The 23401-nt window shown below is 41.2% G+C and overlaps 1 protein-coding gene across 8 annotated transcripts in view; it reads right to left on the reverse strand.

Annotated features, from left to right (window-relative positions):
• The window catches only part of ROBO1 (roundabout guidance receptor 1), a 696828-nt gene that overhangs the window by 285985 nt on the left and 387442 nt on the right, over positions 1 to 23401 (reverse strand). Inside the window, exon 1 of one of the 8 annotated variants that reach the window (XM_061357731.1) lies at positions 17428 to 18280. The exons of the other annotated variants lie outside the window; for them this stretch is intronic. Within the exon in view, the coding sequence (XP_061213715.1) occupies positions 17428 to 17482 (55 nt within the window). The 5' untranslated portion in view covers positions 17483 to 18280. Of the gene's footprint in view, positions 1 to 17427; positions 18281 to 23401 lie in introns of those variants that run through there. 8 annotated transcript variants of the gene reach the window in all.

A 23401-nucleotide genomic window follows, 5' to 3' on the forward strand; every position in this document is an offset into this window, starting at 1 on the left:
TGCCCAAGGAAGCTGTGAATGCTCCATCCCTGGTAGTGTTCAAGGCCAGGCTGGACAGAGGCTTGGGTGGCATGGGGCCCATCACAGAGGGTTGGAACTGGATGGTCTCAGGGTCCTTTCCAACCCAAATCATCCTATGATTCTACATCAGGAAGAAAGGGACTGCTGAGGCAGTCCTGCATGCAAAGCTTGTTTCTGAATAACTAGCAGAAATGACATGTCGCTGAGGACCTATAGAGCTCTAACCCTCTGTCTCCATCACCCTGAACATCACGCTTGCTACATTAAACCACTTCTCAAACTGTTGACATAAATGTGCCATCAAATCCCCACTGACCCGGACCTAAAAGATTACTTCCTAATGGGCAGGCATGCAGCTTGGGGCAGACCTTTGGACCACTGCAGTTGCTGTCCATCTGACATACACAAGGCAAGAGAATTCCTATGCTGTGAAGATGATGCCAAATAAAATAGGTACCTGTGCTGGAGCATGCATACTCAACAGAGACCTGACTTATCTCTGTTTGCAACCCCTGAGAATTTAAGAGGAGAGACCATGCTTAGGTTACCCTAAACACAGAACCACATATGATCCTCAGTTTCCTTATATATAAAAAGCACATTACAGATCTTGTAAACAGAAGATGGAGGAACTGTTCTTTGCATTTCGCTGACTTCCTTTACATCTTCTGAAGTCATACAGTTGGAAGATGAAACTTCCCAGCTACAAATGGCACCTAGTCTTACACACTCAACCAGGATGCAACCATGCCTTCTGCCTGGGACTATCAACTGTTCACAGAAAAATAAACCCTTACGCGATGATACTTGATACCATCTGGAAATATCCACAACACAGTCCAGGCTAAACTTTTCATTTCAAGTGCCCACAGATAGAGGAAAGGAGCACAACTCCACAAGCTCTTGGTTAAGAGGTAACATTCTCCATACAGTAATTCTTTTACTTACTGCATATCTTCCATAATTATGTGTTTATAAGTGTTTTAAAAGTAAACTATTGCCTTATTCCTGGAGCTATTTGACCACAAAAATAAGAAATACACATTAAAGAGTAAGCATTTTATGTGGTTGCACCTAGTGTGAATGCAGAGCAATTGGCATGTGTTGTGGTTTAAGCCCATCTGGTAACTTAGCACCACACAGCCGCTCACTCATCCACCTCTTGTCTCTCCTGGGTGGGATGGGGAGGAGAACTGAAATAATGTAAACCCTACGGGTTGAGATAAGAACAGTTTAATAACAAAAACAAAATATGGTGATAAAGAAAAAATACCAACAGTAATGACAATAGGAAACAACAAGAGAAGAAATGAGAGCTCAGAAAAAACAAGTAATGCACAATGTAATTGTTCACCCCACTGACAAATACCCAGCCCGACCCCAGCAATGACTGGTCCCTTCTGGGTGACTCCCCCCAGTTTCTACACTGGGCATGACGTGATGTGGTATGGAATGCCGCTATGGCTAGTTTGGGTCAGGTGTCCTGCCTCTGCTTCCTCCCAGCTTCTTGTGCCTCTCCTCACTGGCACATCATGAGACTGAAAAGTCCTTGATCAGGGTAAGTGCTACTGAGAAACAACTAGAACATCAGGGTGTTATCAGCACTGCTCTCAGATTAAAGCCAAAATGCAGCACTGCAGTAGCTACTAGGAAGGAGATTAACTGTTACAGCTAAAATCAGGACAGCATGCAAAGTGCTTCATGTAAGAAACTTCAATACTACCGAAGTATTGGTCAGTAAAGAGTTACAATTCAAACTGAACAAAATCAGTTTCTTCAGTCCTGCAAACACTTAGAACAATATTAAATCTAGGTAACCAATTCATGCCATCATTTGGAAGGGTATAGTCCTAGAGTCCCTGGGTAGTGCTGAAACATCAAGGACAACAAAAGTTGTTGAGAGAATCAACTGGTATTTTCTTTCCTCATTTACTGTGCACTCTTCTAATAGATATACATGTAACACTAGACAGAAATAAGTGGGTTTTTTTCCTCTTATTTGCACATATTTTTTAAGCAATATACAGTACAGTACTAAAAGCATCTGACTCCTTTCTGAGACTTAGACACAGTATCACTTGAGAACATTAGATTAAGAAACTCTAATGGCTTAGTTTCTCTGACATGCTTTTTTGAAGCCACTAGCTTTGTCATCTAGCTTGCTATAAGGGCCACAATTTTCATTTGACCTCTCAGGCTATTACTTTTTGAATGGCAGAAAATTTTTGGTTTTATCAGTATTGCAATTCCTTGTTACATATATCTGCATCTACAGGTCCATGATGATTCACGTCTCTGATGAAGTAGTTCTGAATAGACAGAGCATGTGTCTCAGCTAAACAAACACCAACCATAAGACAGCAAAGTAAGCTGTTCTGGGGTAAAACATACTTTATTACATTTTCAATAGACATACCAGGGCATCTGGGATACATGATGTTTCTATTCTGTGCATGGGGCAGGGCAAGCATTAGCAGTCTCCAGTAAAAGCTATCTTCAGCCTCCTCCACCAAGAAATCATGCTGAATGATGACTGGCAGTTTTGTCACCTATTCTTCAACTGAGCTAAGATAACCCCCTCATTTTATCAGTGAAGAGAGGATCTGAAACGAGAAGCTGAAGTTCCTACTATCCCTTTATTTCCAAAACAGCAACAGTTTACAAACTTATTGTTTGTGTGTAAAATCCTACTTGCAATAAACACAAGCAAGATGTAGGGATGTTAATTTCTTCCTCAGAAGACAGTGAGATGAAAACAAATACAAAACACCTAACTGATCTGAACTACTCTTGTGGGATAAACACTCACCTTTGCATTTGCCAGTTGCTCATCTACTTGGGCAGATTCTCAAGTGAAGTAAATTAACACCGGCTCATTGACTTCACTAAAACTACACTCATTTACAACAGTTAAAGCTGACCTACATGAAAGCAGCATTTCACACCAACGAAGAGCTGCCTAATGACAACTGGAACCAGGAACTTCAGGGTGTTTCTTCAGTGCAACTTAACCATTAGGCTGAAGGCACTCTTCTCTGAGTGTCTGCAGCACTCGTTACACAGCAGTGATAAAGTGACAGCTTATACAACCAGCCATTTCTAACTGGTCATCCCCAGTCAGCTCACAGCGGATGACAAAGCATGTGAAAGCCAGGGCAACTGCCCTTGAAACTTCTGGGAGGGAGTGGTGCCTGTGCCTGCCAGACTAAGTTAAAGAACTCTGTTTTCAAATGAATTCTTATGGCTTTTGCCAGCCATTCTTCTTTTAACAGTCAGAGACGCACTCTATCTGGAGCTGGCAGTTCCTTCTGACTGGCGATATACCATAATGAAAGGAGGCTCAACACAAAGAGAGTCAGACATGAAGCAGGAGAAAGAAAGAAAGAAACAAAGTTCATGTAATTCATAAGACAGAACTGTCAGGATACCTCCACACCCTCAAACTGCTTTTCCACAATGCATAAGTGTAGTTCTGAATACATAATCCAAACCACTAATGAAGGGAAAAAAAACAAACAAAACAAACCCTACAACCACTAGAACTAAATAAAGATTTAATATACTTGGGGAGGTACACAGCCCCATTCAAAGAAGGGAAGAAGGATAAGCATGCGAGCAAGAGAAAGTAATATTCAATAGATGCAACTAGAAATAAAAGTCCTAAGACAATGACTTATTTTGAGCTGGAGGCAAAACTAAACAACTGCCTACCTACAAATTTCAAGGAATAGGCTCTGGGAAAGCTAGAGAGATGTTACTGTGTGAAGTCTGACACCACATTACCACTCAATAGCAATGGGCATCCCCAAGCAAGCGCAAATAGAAGCCTGTCCTTCTTACCTTCCTCTCTTTGCTTTTCCCCGTTAATTGGTTAAATGAGGATATAAAGGCCGCACTCAAGATTCTGATATCCAAGTGTTCCCTTGTTTTGCTCTTGTTTGTTCTGGGGTGGCTGTTTTTTTGTTAATTAGCTGATCCTTGTTAAATAATTCTTATACTTATCAGGGCATGACATTGTTAGCATAAGACTTAAGTGCAAAACCCTGACCTTTGTATTTCCATCATGACCTCAGAGAATAGAGCCCACACACCCTACCCTATTCCTACAACTTCAATTATGTTCGACAAGGCTGCCAAACTTTAAAGGTATCATTTACTGAGACCAGAAGCTGTTTATTTTTATTCCCGTTAAACACTTCCATTTTTATTCCATTTATACTTTTGCAGCCAGAAATGCTATCAGACCAGATCACTTCTTCAGATGCAGCTGAATGGCTTCTTACACTAGTACACAGCCCTGTAAAAATCTACACCATTTAGAGCTTTATCTGATGTAAATGGAATCAATCACAGAAACTCAAAAAGGCTTCCAAATTGCTTGTCTCTCAAGAAATCTTTCAGGGGCCAGGGGAGCACACACAGACAGGAGACAGGGACAAGTCCTACCTGTCTCATTGCTTACAATTTTAACACCATGAATCAGGCTGGTACCTTTAAAAGAAATTCCAGCCTTTCTGTATAACTTCCCTGCCACTCAAAAAACACCCATTCTCTTCCCTTATATCACTGAACTTAAGTTTTCAGGAATATGCCATGTCAGTGATTTCATGAAAAGCCAAGTTAACTGATGCAACTTTAGAATTACATAGAAGAAAAGCTTTAATACAGTAGGGAAGCTTTATCAGGGGTTTTATCTCAACAGGTTCTTCAAATTATTTCATGAGAAAATCCACAAAAATGCATGCTAAAATTTGACCTCTAATAGTTTAAACCCATTATCATTTAGTTTATCATTATCACCTAGTTTAAAGCCATTATCCTTTCATTTTACATGTAGAAGGTGAACAACCTAAATAAAAGTTGTATTAGAATCAGTTTATTTAATGAGACTTCTAAATTGAAATAAAAAGTAGGCAGCTTGAACTTTATGGCAAACTGCACAATCTTCACATTTTCTTTTCTGTACCACAAGCTACTTGCTCACCAGGCATAAATGGGTAGAAAACAAGAGTTTCTTTGTTTGCATACGTTAACTTAAAGCTGTAAAAATCACTCAGCCAAACTTTCACCTTTAAACCTTAACCTGACTTGTAACAACATTTGTAGCCTCTAAAATTACACTGCATGCACCCAGACAGAGTTAATCACCCTTCACTTTTGATGCACAGAATAATGATCTACCACTTAAACCTGAGCCCTTAAAAGCCTGAAGAAAAATATGCACCTATCTGTGTCTTAAATCAGGAGCAAAATAACAAAATCTAACTAGCACTGCCCAGTTGAAAAGGAAAACAAAACAAGACATACAACTTGTAGCTCACTAAAGTTGAAAATAAGGGCATTTAACATCTCCTCAGAGATGAAATTCATGCTTCTCAGCACATGCTATTGATCAGACACCTGGTACTGTTAGGAAAAAAGCCTAGTCACACAGGAAAGCCTAGATTTATTTTTTCTGTAATTTAAAACTTGGAGGGGAGGGAGGGAGAATGAAAGTAAGTAGAGAATTGGAAATCACATGTTCTAAAGGCTGATGAGCTTGTTATCATTTTAAATGGCTGGTACCATTCTTTCTTTAAACAAGCGATCTGTGCTTAAGACTTTGTTTATAACATATTAAGGCTCCCTTCAAATACTGTGCCTGTAGGAACCAGACTGTATTAATTTGCAAACCTGAGCAACAGTTGAGTATTTTTGCTATCTAAAAAAATACCAGAACTATTAAAAACAAACTCTTAGATTTCTGTATTAAGACTTCTTTCAAAATCCCAACTAAATGCCACAGGAAAATAAAAGGTTATTGTCCAGCACATGAAAATTCAAAGCCAAGAAAAAATGCCCTGAAAAAGCTATCAGACATGTAAACAAACAAACAAAAATCAAACCAAGCAAACAAACATGAGAAGCTAAGCTAAAATGAGTTTGGGTGTTGAAGAAGCAGGGGAATTACTGACTACCACAGGAAAGACACCAACACAACACACAACAAATCCAACCTTGTAGAATTTTATTAGTCTTGAAACTTCCCCACTTTTTCAGTTTTGTGCGTGACATTATTAAGCATGTCTCTGTTTCCCCCCACTATTAAGATTTTCTATGTAATATCACACAGTGGAAAAGTGCCACGTAATGAGCCTTTGCAAGGCAAACTAAAAATTGAAATGAGTATACTTCCTTTGACTTTAAGAGGCTGAGAATTCATCCAGGTTTTGTTTTTCTTCCTCAGGCCACAAAAGGAATGAGTTGCTGTTTCATTTGCGTTAATAAAGAACAGGGCGCTATTTTTATTTTCTCTTTATTACTGCTTTAAAAAAAAAGGAATCTTCATTTTAAAACAAGTTTTAACAAGTATGTTACAGTCTGCACACATAATGCGCTGGGTGGAGTAAAAGCCCTCAGAAACACAGTGCACAGAGCCAATAATGGACTTGTCGCCAACACCCTGTGATTTCATGACTGCCAGAGCAAAAACAAATGCCACGTTCAGTTCGTTGCAAAGAAAATGATTCATTAACTTGATGTGGCTTTTTATTTGACCTGTGTAAGGTGAGTAAAATAAAATTTCATTTTATGAGATTTCAAATTGTCAGCTACAAGCCTCCAGGAATTGTGATGAAATGACCAAGTTAAATGACTAACGCTGCTTCATTCTAATTATTACTGGAGTGTAGGTCCCCATCAAGTTTTAGCTGTGAGGTTGTTGCTTTCCTCCCCCAATAAGGTAACAGGCAAACAAGACGTAAATGTCTTTCTGTAAACTGATGGAAAATCAAATGTAAATTCCTGTTTCAAAGACAGAAGTATCAATCAATCAAGACAGGATAACCTGAGTGCAGTCATTAAGCCAGTCTTTCTGGAAAAACAACTGACTTCATTGACATTTAAATAGTAACTTCCAAAACCAAAAGAAATCACGGTTATCAGTCAAAATCAAACATCCACAGTATCTATCATCCTTACAGTCAGAGAAAAACAAAAAAAAAAGCTCCCTGTAGAAGTAACATTCAATTCTCCGGTCACAACATTAAAGCACTGGGCCAACCTAAATCTGCCAAGCTACCTAGCTTGGCTGACCCAGCAAAGGAAGAAAGTCCCTACCTGATATGGAGCATTTAGGGATAGGGGGTGGGGGGGATGTCAGTGAGAGGGAATTAAATAGTCTCATTCCATATTATGGTAATGGCTACCACATAAATATATAGAAGGGAAATAAGCAATCACTTAGCTTTAAAAAGTCTTTCCCTTATGCTGGACACCCCACACACAGAAACAAAGAGGAAAAAAAACCCAAGACAGACTGGAACAAGTGGGAAAAGAAGCAATCCAGAAGCCAAAAATGTTGTGAGCAGAGATTTTTCAGCAATGCAGTTTAGGAAACTTCAGCCCCTAGCTGGAAGAGATTAAAGCTGAATTCTATTTTAGTATCTGCGATAAGCCCCAGTGGGATAATATCTTACTCTAGAAGGGCCTAGCTCCGTTTTATTTCCTACCCCTATGAATTTGCTGCAGAAAGGTCAACTGTTTTCAGCAATAACATCATAAATTATGCCACTGTTTGTTTCTTTTTACAGTTTAAAAAATATTAACACTTGAACACACACTTCACTGGTTTCTCTATTCCCTCCACTAAATCTTGGAAGTAAACAGAAGTGTATTTATATCAGTACTATAATCCTCCTACGGAATGGCAGCCTTTGAACATTTCAAACATTACTCCCGATATGATATCAAGCTACATTACCATTCAGGTCAGTAACTACCAGAATCACACTCGAGAGAAGTCAGAGTAAGTACTCTGTATGCCTCTGATCTTGTTTCGTTTTGTATGTTTCAGGATATTGCGTTCTCTAGAGGCAACACAGATAAACACTCAGGAGTGACAGAGAAAACAGAAATAACTATTTTCTGAAGTTTTCTAAGCAGCAAAGTCCTCCTGAGCAGCAAAATTCTACCCTGCACACTCCTTCCCCTTTCAAAGCTCCAATCACTTGCATGTGTATTTTAGAAGTCACAAGATGTTCCTCAGAACAACTGTTCAAGCTAATTTCTTAGTTTCTAAACTTAACCACAGCACTTAACAGATTTTCCTCTTATCAAAAGGTTATCTTCCACTTTCTGCGGAGGTAAATAGTGGGAATGGTTCCTGTCTTCTGCTCTGCATCTAGGTTTACATTATTCCTTTTAATATTTAAGGGCTGTATAACCTAAGCAATGAGCCTCATTAATCACTACTGAATGATTTAACCCAGCCATTCAGTTCCAGATGCCATTCAGTGCTAGAGATATGCTAATTCCTTCCAAGCTTCACCTCCTTTTGCAGCTGAAACCATAATTTTCCACATTGGTGGAGAGAGGATTTCACTCCTTGCATGTGGCCTCCTGCCAATCGCTTTTATGTCTGAGCAGTGGCACAGTGCAAGGTGCATTCCACAGTTACATCAGACACCTTTTCATTAAACCTGTTCATTATACGCATCCTCTGTCCTACATCCTGCTTCTACAGCACCGTAGTCCCAAACTCTATCCTCTCCAGTGACGACAAGTGGTTCGGGTAACAAAAAGTAAAATAGTTTGTTACTACTCTTGCCTTTTCTCCTTGCTTCCTCACACTACTATTTCCCTTTATCACCTCCTACCATTAAACACTTCAATTGTGAAGTATCTGTCAACTGCTGTACCTAGGGCATCAGTTATATTCCAAAACCAGAAAACTTCACTGACAGAGTTGTTTTGCGAGTGGGAGGTGGGGGGGGGAATCATTCAGAATGTGCAAATCTCAGTTCTGAACCTGCTCAGCATCCAAGAGATCTCCCAGTACAAAGCTAGAGCAAGCACTGAATTTAACACCAGGCGCTAAGAGGTTTTGACAGAAGAATAAAAATAGTGACACTGCTGAACATTTGATCCAAACCCCATATTCTATGACCCTGTATTATGCATACACCACAATTACAGGCACAACCTATTTTTGGCTTTGAGGCTGCTATCCTTATCTTGGGCTTTCATGATTGGACTTTTTTGACCCATCAGATGTCTAGGTTGAAAAGTCTGGTTTTGAATGATGTTAGTGCACTACATGTTAGTAAAGCACACTACAAAAAGTGACAAGAAGATTCTACTCATTTGGTTGGCTTCTCACCCTACATAGGGCTATAGAAGTACACGAAAACCCAAAGCTATACAGCTTTTTTTCTTCAGTTAATTGGCTCATAAGGAAATGTTCACCACAATCTCAATTTTCAGATGGGCTATGTACTCACAACAATCCATAAACATTCACAACTGAAGATGAAGTCAAATGCTTTATGCAATGTAATATAAACACTAGAATCAAGAGTGTCAAAAGGCACTACTGATCTTAAGTGGCTTCAAATTCAGGCTGTAGTTCCCAACTTCAACAACTCACAACACCCTGGAGTACAAAAATCTGAGTTTTAGTGTTTAATGAAAATCAAGACCCTCTTTAAAGCATGTCCATCTGGTCACCGTCAAACTCCCATTTCTTTCCCCTTCTTCCCCTACTTCCAAGACAGGAACGTTCATCCCATGCACATCTTTAGGCCTACTTACATGCTTGGCCATATACTGTATCTTAATTTCTAAGATGATAAAACCTTAATGTACTGTTAATGCTACTGTAGAAGTAAACAGTGACATTGAAGTCCTATACAGGAATTCAAAATCATGAACTGCTTTATAATATGCCTAATCTTCAATGTAAAGGCAGTTAAGCAATTAGATAAGAGGCAATATAACTAACCCAGAATGTAAAATAAATATCTTGCCTGAGGATATGCAAATTTCAGAACACACAAAAATGCCAGCCAAGCAAGTTTTATTGCAATGCTGGCATGAAACACTTCAACAGTACTAAAGAAATCACAATTCTGATTTACGTGTAAGACAGTAAAAGGAGTAGAAGAAAAAGACTACAAAACCGGGTAACTTCAGAGGTATACAGACTATACAGTTATCTTGCATGGTGTGATAGATGACTTCAGGTTTCACTGGCTGGAAACCAAACCCCACTATACCTTGCAGTGCACATCTGAGAAGGCAGTTTTTCCAAAACTGAGTTTATCCAACTGCTAATTCACTATGCAAGAGGAAGAAAATAAAATACTAAGATTTTAAATCCAGAGCTAAGCACAGGCTTGTCAGCTTTACACATCTTTAATCTACAGTAAGGGGTGTTCCTATTATTTTAATCATTCTTTATATTAGCATTACACTTAAGGTAATGCAACACCATATTGAGCAAATACATGCCAACAGAAAAGGGCAGCTTGAATAATTCTGCGTATCTAACTATGCATTTCTTCGAAGAAAGTATATGTATTTCATGACTGCAGCAGAAAACATGCTTGCTTGCTGGTTAAAAAATTATCCATACCATTTCAATAATACCATATTCAAGTAGCCATTTTGATCTAAGCTGAATTTATAATAAGCTATATTTAAATGCTGTATTTCATTTACACTGATTTACTTAAATGTAAACATTTAACATGGTACAGAAAGCCCTATGGCCCTCTAAACAGCTGAAGTTTGGTGGCAGAAAACAAGAGGTAAATGGGAATACATTGTGGAATTTACATCTAGCACCAGTCAGCAAACCCACAGAGGTACTCTTCTCTTGTTTAGATATGGAATCCAATTGTTTGTTACGAAACTTCTTTGAAAGCAAAGTAAGAAAGAAGCCTTCAGCAACATATTTACTATTTGATGATAGTATATATGCCAATACAAGCATTCTATATATGTCAACATTCTGACTGAGAAGATAAATACCTCGGATGTCTTTACAGAAAACATGCTTTTACACACTAGCTGTATAAAGTTTATATTAACAAATATATATCCCTAAAGGTAAAAGCCAAACATGTTAAAAACAGGTTGGGAAATAATCAAAAAAATGCTATTGCTGTTACCAAAATCTACATATTGAACATCTACATGAAGCAGATGAAATGCATACCCAAGTTATACTACCAAGGCCTTCATTCCTCCTGCAGCAACACATTGGCATAATTTCACTAAAAGCTAGATGGAAAAGTGCTCAAGTTCTGTGTAGTTCTTCGGATAGTACACTTGGAGCAACCATGAGTAAACTTGAGGACCTGAAATGCATTTCTCACAATGAAGCAAAGCTGCTTTTTAAACTTTTGAAACATGCAGATTTACATGAAAGATCAACAAATACATTTTCTGCTGTTTGATGGTAGACCCTACTTCCTAATTTTCCAAGTTTCTGGAAAACCAATTAACACTAAAATGACTTCTCACTAAAAAAGGTTTCCTACTCCCCTTCTCAGCAAAGAGTTTGCCTGCTTTCGGTAAGGCTACCTTGAGGATGTACCATTCAATAAACTATTCTGTCTTCAGAAAAAGAGTATCAACTTTTCTCTGTCCACAGGTGTAAATGGAGCATTCCACATTTCCCCGTAACTGCAGCTGCTCGTATGACAAGCAGGCTCTAAATGAAAAGACTGGCCTGTCACCATTCACAAATCACATTATTGTCAATTTATCTATTTTGGTTTCATCAGTCATACACGCAAACACCCACCAGCCTTGGTCAGAAACCTTCCTAAGCTGCAGAACAAAAGGAGCATCGAAAATACCTACAAATCTCAGAGAACCCTAGAACAGTTCTCAATGTTTGACAGCATTTACAATTCCTTAATTGTTCAGATACTCCTTCACTTTCCCACTAAAAATAGTTTTCTCACTTTACAGCCTATTTCTTGACATGTCTCTTGAAAATACTTTCCTTAAGCCTCTATTCACTGTTATACTTAAGTGTAGGACATCTCCCCTGCTACTTGTACTTGAAACAGATACATCAGGAAACTTAAATGGTAACAAATCCTTGCTTACCAATTCCTCTGGCTGACTTTGTGCTGTTGTTTTAACATCAGTTAAAACATATATATTCCTGATCTGAAAGGCCTACCCTTGGACCTCTTAGGCACTAGCGCCTCAGCACCCTCACAGTAAAGAATTTTTTCCTAATTCCTAATCTAAATTTACCCTCTTTCACCTTAAATATCTGCAGAACAAAACACTGGTTCTCGTAAGACATTTTCTTTCTTCATATAAAATGTCCTTCTACCCACAGCACTTCAGTGCTGATTTAAAGCTGACTAAATTACTGGCCAAGAGGCATCAGCATATGTATGAAACATGCAATTATAGTCAAACAGCATTAGGACCTTTGTAGGTAACCCTAAAAAAGTTATGAAGATAAGGTATAATCTAGTAAATTATCTGCCCTTAAAAGCACCTCTGACTTTCAAGATACTTAAGAAGAGTTACTTCTTTGTAGCTGTACTCTCACCTTTTGGTCAAGTTTCTAGTCACAAACAGGGAAATACTCTTATTTTCCCTGTTTACACAGTTTATTGGACTTCAAATACACCTCAGTTGCTACTTCAGTTATTTCACTATTTACTTTACAATTTTATGAAGAGGCACTCGGGTGAAAAGTTAAGGCAGGTTATCACCACCAAACAAGATTATATAGCAGAATACACAAATAAAATGTGTCAGGACCTCAGCACATAAAATTCTTAAGTGTCCTTTAGTTTGCTTGGAAAGAGCAAGGTTCCTACTAACTTCCTGACCGCAAAATAACCTCAGAATATTAACAGGTATTGGCAACAAAAGCCTCATTCCTCACCATTCAAGTACACAAAAAAATCCTAACAAATTCACAACAGTAACTTGTACATTGGCTGGTTTTACCTATGAAAGAGGAGTCTTTTGAAGAAGAATCTAAACCAGCTACCATGACACCAAGGCAAGTGACCGTTATTCACATAACATATTTAATGACCGCAAAAATAATGAACTGTACAAGTTGAGCAAGTGACTGCACTTGAAAGCTCCAGCATATTATTAAATTAATTAGACAAAGCTATGAGACATAATGTTACACTTGTTTAGGATTGTGAAACAAAACTCCTCCAGTTATTCAGGACCAAAACCAGTATTAAGTGAGAAAGAGAATAGGTTCTCAGATTCTTAAGTACAGCAGATTTCTCTGTCTTGAATGTCTGAATATTTTCTCCTTCTCATGAAAGTAAGATTAGCTTTGATCCCACATTGGAAGTCTTTGGGCATCACTTTGAAATCATTTTACATGAAAACATCATTTTGCTATGAATTAGGACAAGAGGTAATGGGTTAAAACTTAAACAGATTAGATTTGATATAAGGAGGAAATTCTTTCCTGTTAGGGTGGTGAGGCACCGGAATGGGTTGCCCAGGGAGGTTGTGAATGCTCCATCCCCGGCAAGTTGGATGAGGCCTTGGGTGACATGGTTTAGAGCAAGGTGTCCCTGCCCATGGCAAGGGGGTTGGAACTTGATGACCTTAAGGTCCTTTCCAACCCTAACTATTCTATGTTTAACGTGATAAACAAAGCTGCTACCTATGTATCACTAGCTTCTAATAAATATTTGTGAAGGTCCATCTATCTTTGTAGCTCCAGTCAGAGTCTTTAACCTGCAGACTTTGGGCATGAGATTGAGGAGTATCCTTCACGTAATTCATGTTTTCCGATAAAATCTTACAGACCATACACAGTGGTCCTCTAAAGTTCTACCCTGAACACTACAGCTGATCCCTGCTAATGAAAATACTGGGTTGTTTCAGGACAATGACATTGCACCACACAAAACAGAAGCAAAAAAACATTTGACAAACAATGCTGACTGCAGCAGATGAAAAGTCAGTTTAAGTGTTCTTCTGTTTGAATATGTATCCAAATTAATCACTAAGCTTTATTAAAAAGTGTCTCTAGTGGAAAGGTAACAAAACCCACACAACTGCAAGTTGAAAAAAAAAGCCTTATCTGCACAGATAACTATCAGCACTCACAAGTGTAAGTGGTTCTGAATCAAACACCTGGACAGCTGGAGAATATTCCACCACTAGTAAGGTATTACCAGTTCCATAACACGTGGTTATTCCTTTCCCGTCATGAAGTTCTCAAACACAGTGTGTGTCCAGCTTCTTCAGCAGCTGACTCAATCTTTCTTAAACACTTAGAACAGAATTACAACAGTACACAATGCATTAGGGTAGGTGAAAAACAGCTGAGTTTTATGTTTTCTTGGGTGGCTTATTCGCTTTATAGATTATGCACTTAGTCATCCATAATCCTCTGAATTAGTGCACAATATTTTATCAAATCTCTCATTTTATTTACTTTAGAAAATACAGAAAAAGAGCAAAACCATTTCCTGTTATACTCAAATCCTGCACGAAGGGAAGTTTCCCTCCTTCAGTACAAACTTATGAGACAAACACAACATCTCAAAGAAACGGCTAATTTATTTACTCCAATAGGTAGGCTAGCCAGCTGGAAAGGCCTCTGGGGACGCTCCACGGACACCCTTAAACTATTAACCGCCAGAAGATAACTCTCCCATGAAGAAGGAATACAAGAGACAATTTTGCCCTCCACTGGCTAGAACTATCACTAGAAACCATGCCTGCCTTGCTGCTGTCAGAACTGCCTATTTCACACTGCATGAAAAGCCCTCTTGAGCAAATGCAACAATCCCATTTGAAACACAGTAATTAGTGCAGGGTATCACCAACAGGAGAGGGGGAGAAACATTTTGAGCAGGTGGGAATCAGCAAGGCAATGAAATACCTTGTAGAAATGTAAAGATTTCTGTGGAGGGATCAGAAAAATCAAACAATAACACATTTAGCCTTGAGAATTGCTAGAGCAATGAATACATATGTGGAAAACCAGAACCCTGACACTCCTATTCCCAGCAAAAACATTCTGCATATTACTGTCCAGATAACTGAAAAAAAATATATATTTTCCAAACATACTAATTTGATGCTGCTGTTTCTTAGGGGTAGAAAAATGAAAACTATGGATTCTGAAGGAAGGACTGCCTCAAAATGGAGGAAAAGGGGCAGAATGCACATAAATACTCAAGAAAACAAGACACCAGAGAAGTACCCCTTAAAGCAATTTTTATTCTTATCTTTATGCAAAGAAGCACTGAAATTACACTGGGAAAATAAGGGAGAAAAGCTGCTATATTCCAACACTCAAAATAATTCAAATTTAAATTTATTCAACACTTATTAACCACAGTCTTAGATGAAAGAAGGTACTTCAGAGGATTGCACAGGGGCAACACCAAAGTAAAAATTAAGGGTTTTAAATTCTGAGTGGTTTACCAATTACTGTTTTAATAAACACTAACCCACTTACCTTTCTATTATTAAGATTTCTCTCCTCCCCATCCCCCAATTATTTCCCACCTCTCATCAGAAGTTTCTAACACCCCATTTAGAGTGTGGCCACACAAACCCTTGATTCAGTATTGGGTTCGAGTGAGGGAAGTGAAAACCTTTAGGGGAAAAGGGAGGAAAGGATCAATCAACTTGCAGGCAGATCAGCTGTCAGTAGAACTCAAAGGATTTTCAGTGTGGAAACTGCTGTAGATGACTCCTGTCCTTCCTCCTGCACTGCAGCCATCTGCCCTCAGACTTCATCCTGCCAAAGGTTTCTGGCATCTCCATTGTTCTGGACAGGAGACTGACAATCTGACCACACTCTAGCTGTGGCAAAAAAGAAACCCCTCTGGTGAAGGAGCTGGAAAAAAGTTATTCTCTGATGTCTGTCTCTATCTTTGTTACTGGCTTTGCTTGCATGGCAAAAAGAAAAACCTCCATGAAAAATATCATGGCATTGTTGTTGGTTTTTTTCGTCCAACTCAGCTGGAATCAACATTATTAAAAGAGAATATAATCCCCATTCTGAGGGGAAAGACAAGCAGACAAGCAACTTACATCAATCTTACTCTACTGAGCATTTATGTGAGAAATAGATGACAGAATTAAAAAAAAAGAAAGCCCCACAACCAAACTGTTTCTTAACTTGTATTTTAGGATACCCCAGTACAGAACTGAATTACAGAGTACACTGTCTATGGAGTCAACTTTTCCAATGTGGGGACAACTGGTTTTACAAAGAGCAAATAAGTGAAAAAGCCGGCTCTTTCCCATTCCAGTTGTTTCATCCATTAGATAAAGCAGGCAATACAGAGAAAAACAAATGGAAAATGGCATGCCTGATAATCAAAAGTGAACAGGGTTAGACTTACTCTCTTTCAAATGAGAGATGCAAAGCTTTCCATACTCAAAGCCATAAGTTGCAAACCTATGACCTAACAACAGAAACTTAATAGTTAAATTTATTATATAATCTAGAAACAGACCTAAGTTACTGCATTCAGTGACATAATTAAGGCTTAAAGCTTCAGGCAATGTACTTAACTCTTTCAAAAACTTCATTCATTCATTCATTCATTTACTGACCAGGTGTCTCACCCTACCACAACCTTAATGACTCAAAGGGGTCCTCTGCAAACCCGTAACAATCAATTAAGGCAGAAAAGTTAACACCCAAGCTAACCCCTACTATAACACACAGTTTTACTACATTTACCCCTAGCTTAACGTTCGACAAAAGTCCTCGTTGGCAAAGAGAAGGAATACTGCAAGCACACAGATCCGGCCTCCTGAGAGCAACAGGAAGCTTCTGCAGGAACAAGCCCGAACACCCGCAGCACCTCCAGGCGTATCCCGGTCCGCACGGACACGGTACCCCGGCCCGCAGCCCTCCACCCTCGGCAGCAACACAGGGGCTGCTCACATGAAGCCAAGACCAGGAGCAGCAGCATCCCATTAGTGCGGCCCTATCTCGAACCTACAGGATGCCCCAGCAGACGCAAGCCCCGCACCAACACTAACCTATGCCCACCCATCCCCACTGCCTCCTCGGCGTACACTCCCACTTACAACGCTAGCGCTTCACTTTCCACACACGTGGGTACACTTTAACCGCCAAGGTGAAGCAAAACCTGTCCGCAACCGCTCCGTTCTCCCTACCCGTGACGGGCTTAACCACTTTACGCGCGGCTGGGAGGGGAGACCGGCCATTAGCAGACCCCTGAAGCAGGGTGCGCAGTACCTGCGGCCTCCCCCCGGCACGGTACCCGTGAGGAGCCCTCACTGAGCAGAAGGCGCAACCCACCTCCCGCAGGAGGACGGGGTCGCTTCCCGCCGTGCCCTCAATGCCGGGGCCGGTCACTAGCCACGCTTAAAGCAAGCGACCCAGGGAGGGGGCGAGCCGCGACAGCCTCAGCCCTGGGGCCGCGCACCCAGCCCCGGGCACCGCAGAGGGGCTACGGCCGGCGGCAGTTCCCGGCACCGCGCCCGGGGCAAATGCGGTGGGTGGAAATCCAGCTTTCTTCCCCAGGAATGAAGAGGAGCATGGGGGCGTGGAGAGGCCGGATAGTGCATCGCCCCGCTCGCCAAATCGGGTCGAGCGGCCTCGCCTCCGACTGCCCTAAGCGTGGTGGTTACCTGAGGTGAGACATATGAATCCAAAGAGGTAAAAGTGAGCAAACTCCGCGATCATTGTCCTCGGGTGGCGCCTGCAAGCAGTCTCATGCCAGAAGAGCGGGGGGAGAAGCGGAGAGCCCCCAGTTGTAATTCCACAGAAGCTTAGCGCCAGCGAGGTTTTCTAATCCCGCCGGACTCCCCGGGCGAGCCCCCTCGGGGGAGGGCGCTGTCAGCTCCACGGGGCTCCAGCAGCGCGCCAGCTCCGGCCGGCCTCCCCTCTCCTGGTCCGGGCTTCCCTTAGTGGCGCCTTGACACTTCCCAGGACCATCCAAAGCGACAGCAGAAAACAAAAGATCCTCGAGTTCCCGCAGCCTTGCTCCGCCGCCTCCCGATCACAAGTTGCTGCTCCAGCCCGGGACGTTGCTCTCGGTGCCGGGGACGCGCCAGTAGCGGAACGCAGCCGGGACGGGTACGGACCGGCCACCGCCGCCCTCCACGAAAACGAGAGGCAGGCAGGGAAGCGCTCCCGGCAAAGTGCCCCGCCAAGTCACTGGGCACCGGGCGGCGGAGCGGCGGCAGCCCCCGCTCCCATGACGGGGGAAAGAGGCGGGCGCGTCGGGGGCCGCGGCGGAGCCCGGCCGCAGTCAGGCGGGGCGGCGGGCAGGGGAGCCCCGGCGGCAGCCCCTCGCCCTGCCCAGCATCGCCGCCGCCCCCTGCACGCGGGAATCCCAATCCCCAGCCACTGGAGGAGGGCACAAGGAGGGGGGGGGGGGGGTGAAGGAGGAAAGAAAGGAAGAAAGGGGAGAAAGCGGGAGAGGGCGAGCGAAACTTCCCCGGGCCAACGCCCCCAGCCACCCACCGCACCCCGCCCGCCCTCGGTGCGGCGGCAGCGGGCGGAGGAGGAGGAGGGGCGGCTGCTCTTGCCTTCCCCCGCTGGGGCAGGGGTGCACGAGTCAGGCGGGGCCGAGCCCGCCGCGCCTCAACTTTCTGGTCTCACGTCGAGCCGCCCGCGGCCGCCGCGGGTTTCCCCTTCCCCCTCCCGGCCGCCTCCGCCCCGAGCTGCCGCCGCCGCCGCGGCAGGTCTTGTGCCGCCTCGGGACACCTTAAAGGAGCCGCACCTAACACGGGCTGCGCTGCAGGGCTTGGGGAAGAGAGCCCGGGGTGAGCCGGGGTAGCGTCAGTCATAGAAGTTGAGCTTCCTCCGCTGAAAGCAAGCGAACAAGCAAACAAACAGCCCCAGCTCGGGTCTCCGGAACCCCAAGCCCCAGGTGGAAAATGGCAGGACATGCGTTGAGGCCGTCCTCGAGTTTACGGACCCGCTGTCCAGGCGATTCTGTGCTGTTGGGTACCCGCTCACCATCACGGTGTGGGCCACGTTAGGCCGGGCCACAGCTCGCCTTTCCCCTCATGGTTTACCCGAGTGTTTTTCTTTCCTGTGCCATAAGGATCAGTGGCACTAGCAAGCGGCACTATGTGCAGGTACAGCACTGTCCGGCGTTCCCAGTGGGGCAAGGGGATGGTGGTTCGCACGATTATCCCATGTGCCAGCCGTGGACTCAGCCTCTGGGACAAGTGGCCTCAAGCCCGCACTCCTACAGCTGGGTGCACAAACATTTTGTAGAACCACTCTTAGCTCTGACAGCTCCATATGGTCGTATCAGCCTCATCTCCAACCAGGAGAGGTAGTGGTAGGACAAAAAATCTTAACACTAGGTAGAAAGGGAAGGCGGACATTGTCCTGGTTTTGGCTGGGATAGAAGCCGAAGAAAGACTGCTACCCCGTAAATTGGATATAGAGCCGCACTACCACCTCACAGCAACGCTCCACCTATTCCTGGGTTTCATTCATTAAGTTGTGAGGATTGAATGAGATGTAAAAAGAAATTTAATTTCCAAGAAGCACGTTGAATATATTAACCCCACTGCAAGCGAGCCTTTTCTTGCAGTGGGAGTAATAAAACTACAGAGAAAGAACCTTCCTTTGCTCCCTGTCTCAGGATTTATATACACCCCACATTGTTATCAGCCAGACAGGTTTGGTTGCTTTGGTTGCCGCCATCGATTGCACTGCACTCACACTGCCATAGCATTGTGTTTGGCCCATTTTGCCTCCCTTGGGGTGGCACTGGGCAAACTCTGGCTTGAAGTCCAGAAACAGAAATGTCCTGTGGGTTGCGCTGTATCAATTTCAGTCCATTTTTATGTGAGATCTCTAAAGACAAATTTTCAATAACATAAACCATAACTGGTTTACATTTGAAAAGGAAGCTCCTGGTTATATATATATCCAGTGTGTATATATCAGCAGCAACCAAAGTGGCAGGATTTTCCACTATAACTGGTGAGAATAGACCAAACATTAGCACACTCAAAAGCCAGAAAAATACTCCAGTGGTTTAGCACCAATTGAACACTAATTTTCAGAGAGAAAAAGTAGTTAGTGTCCTGCTTCAAACACACTTAGAAAGAGATAACAACTGTGGGATCATTAACAGTGAATACTTTTGGATATGACCAGATTTCTTCAAGTTCTGTCTAGCCAATTGCCCCTTCTGCCCAGTAACCTCATGCACCATTCTGTACTTTATGAAAGAAATGTATTAGCACCTCCAGAATTAAAACACACCACGAAGCCATTGAAGAGGTCCTAGGTAATCCTTGAACCCTAGTGAGAAGTTTGAGATTCCAGTAAGTTAGGTTTCGGGTTGTTCTTTTTTGATTAAACAAACAGAAGTCACATGCAGGACTGAAAATGAGCTTCGAGAGTTCATTTATTTCACCTCCCTATTCTAAGAGAGGGTCATATACAAATAAACTATCAGCAAGTATTTCTTAATCCCATTGCTATACATTTCTAATGACTGGCATGCCACATTCTCTTCAGGTAGCCTGGTGCAGTTACTATATGGTAAGACATTTTTTTAAGCCTAGTCTAAATAGTCTCTAGGAATAAGACATACCACCTATCACTCATGGCATTTTGAATGTGTTTTTTATTCCTCCTGTAGTATCAATACTTGACAGATTCACATTGTACCAAATTATGTATTTTAATTGCTTCTGTTTAAAAAGCAAAACCACAAATCCACAAGTAGGTCACCCCATAGGGAATAAATGGGCTCATATATTCTGCAAATGTACAAACACACATACATTTTATATATACATGTATTTATCTACTTGTCATTTTTATGTATTCCTGGTTTTATATGTAATTCTCCGTAATCTTTAATTATAAAAGCATAATTTAAAATGCATTTCTATGACACATGTAGTATCCAGCAACATAAATTAATCCATTTACTTTGTAGCTGCAACAAATATATACAACATGGAGAGAAGGTAAATACAGCATTTAGCTAATTCGTGGATAAATCTGATTCTCAAGATAAATCTGTTTCCTGTACATGAGCAAATAGTAGGTTTCTTGATTCATGCACTGTTTTTGCTTGGGTAATTCAAAAACAAAAAGGATGGTAAAATTTTATGCTGTACTGAAGTCTTACATATGCTGGATGTTGATTTTCTAATGTCACATTTCAGAGGCAGAGATATTCTATATATGGCAGTGGATTAAAGCTCTGAAGTTTGAATGACCTTACCACATGATCATGAGGTGAGTGTAAGCAAAACAGTTACCCCATCTTTAACAGACATCTAAGACTTTTATCACTATGAAGAAATCTTTTTCCTGTAAGGAGTACATATTATTTCTACTTTAGGTACTTAAAGTATGCTGGAGCTTCAAAGGCTTGTTCAATTTGTACTGTCTCAGATGCTTCGTAACACAATGTTTAGCTGTCAGTGTTTTGTTACTTCAGAAAAATTACTGGGAGTGGATATATAGTGCTCTAATTATTTTTAAAAAAATCATTTAGATTGTAATAATATATAACAGCTGCACAGCTGAGTGCATCTCTTTGAATTGTAAGCCTACAGAAATTCATCAGAATATAAGTAATTGACATAATCTTTAATCCTGCAGATGTTCTTACAAAATGGGGCCTATTCAGGCGTCCTTATTGTCCTTGATATGAAGACATATATACATATATATGAGACACACACACATACACACATATATATATGTCTGTAGGAAGATATGTGTAGGTAAAGAAAAATGGTCTTAACCACTTAAGATCTGGAGAACATGGTTATTAAAATGCAGATGCACTGTGTTAATTCTGCGATACGTGAAATGCAACTGCCTGAAAAGTAATCAGCTAAGATAAGGTAAATTTGGTGGCATTTGAAAATGGGAAGGCAAAAATGTTGTAAAATTATGTTCCACTCTAAATATATCAGTGGCTAATTTTGACTCCAAAAAGCATAAAAAAGATCACCCACTTCCAGTGACATGAAGTTGTTTCTAAGTGAATTTAAACCTACAGAAAAATACAGTAATATATGTGCTTGATTTTACAATAACACACATCTACTACGTTCTTCAAAGTGAAATATTAGCTCTAGTCACCAGCATTCATCTTTTAATTTAGATTTCATCCAGTACTGAATGCATAACAATTGAAGGACTAAATTTTTAATCTGGTATTTATCTTCTAAATGTCACCCTCCCATTCCCCACCATTTTAAAGTCTTAAACTGCCATGTAATTTCAGAGAGAATAGAAAAAAATCTATTCTATGCACAAAATTACACATGCTGCCTGTGGAGCACCAGACTCTGGCTGGGAGACCTCCAAGAAAAAGAAAAGGTTCTACAGAACTAATAGTAGTGATTCAGCAGATGGCACTCTTCCCTCGAAGTGACTGAAATAAGTGCTGCCTCGGATACACGGAACAATGTGCTTGTACAACTATATATTTCATGTTACCCAGAAGAACCTGGATTTCTGTATGTACTGAAGATCCCAGGATACTTTTCTTTAAAGGCAGAGATCTGTGTGTGATGTATTGGATGTGTTAGGGGGCAACGGCACTCTCTCTCCACAAATCTGTCTGAACTTCAAATGACTCTTCCTGATCTTAAAACTACTGTGTAGCCTCCCAGTTATCTGCGGGAGCTGGCTGCCAGAAATACCTATGTGCCTGTGTGTATATATTACATGATTACACGTGCACATCTGCATATGTAGACGGAGTTCATCATTCTGAGCATTCTGAGGCTGGCAGTGAGGATGACTAAACCAGTGGCATTATTCTATATGCTACAGTTAAGCTTTCTTTGACATCAGAGAGAACAAGTTCGGTGCACTTTTACTGTTACCACTTAGGCTTATTACTAAGATGCCTGTACAGTTTATTCAGAGAACTGTTTTAATAGATTTTTGTCAAGATGAGGCCCCTCCCAGCCTTGGGTTCTGCTTTCATGCAATCAACCATATAGATTCAAGAATCTTGCAAAAATTAGCCAATGCCCTTGCATATTCACCCATAATAACTCACGTGATGCCATGTGTCTTGTTCTTCATATTTTTGGTTTGGGGGTTGGTTTTTTTCTTTTCAGTTAATCTCTTAATCACTTTAATGTTAATTATTTACTTGTTATAGTCTAAAAGTTGTTTAAATTGCTGTATCACATTATGTTATCCTCAGAATGTAATGCTCATTTTAAAAAGGCAGCCACTTAAATAGTCTACCATATTCCTGCCATTGTTCTATCAGATACAATGGAGCTTCAGAAACTGTTTCTTTCCAGACCCTTTAGGACACCACAGAACTGATCTGTTGGATTATTTAGTAAACTGTCTTCAAAAACTTTCACAAATCTTTTTTCTAAGTATAAGCATTAATAAGCTGAAATGAAATGGAAAAATACAAGGAATTATACATCTCTCTATATTTGTCACTAAGTGTATTGCGTTCATGGTTGGAATCCTAACTGAAGTCAATAAACATACATAACAGCAGAATAGCGTATTTCAGTAGGTTTTTTGCAGGCTTCTGTAATAAACCCCCTGATTTTTCTACATTAGAACTAAACAGGAAGTTAAGTTGTTAGAAAAAGGAGCACTATAAAGTGTAGCGGAATATAA

This window comes from Neopsephotus bourkii, unplaced genomic scaffold (genome assembly GCF_033783945.1).
Source record: "Neopsephotus bourkii isolate Nb327-2 ecotype Australia unplaced genomic scaffold, CSIRO-AGI_Nbou_v1 NB_911, whole genome shotgun sequence".
NCBI lineage: Eukaryota > Metazoa > Chordata > Aves > Psittaciformes > Psittacidae > Neopsephotus > Neopsephotus bourkii.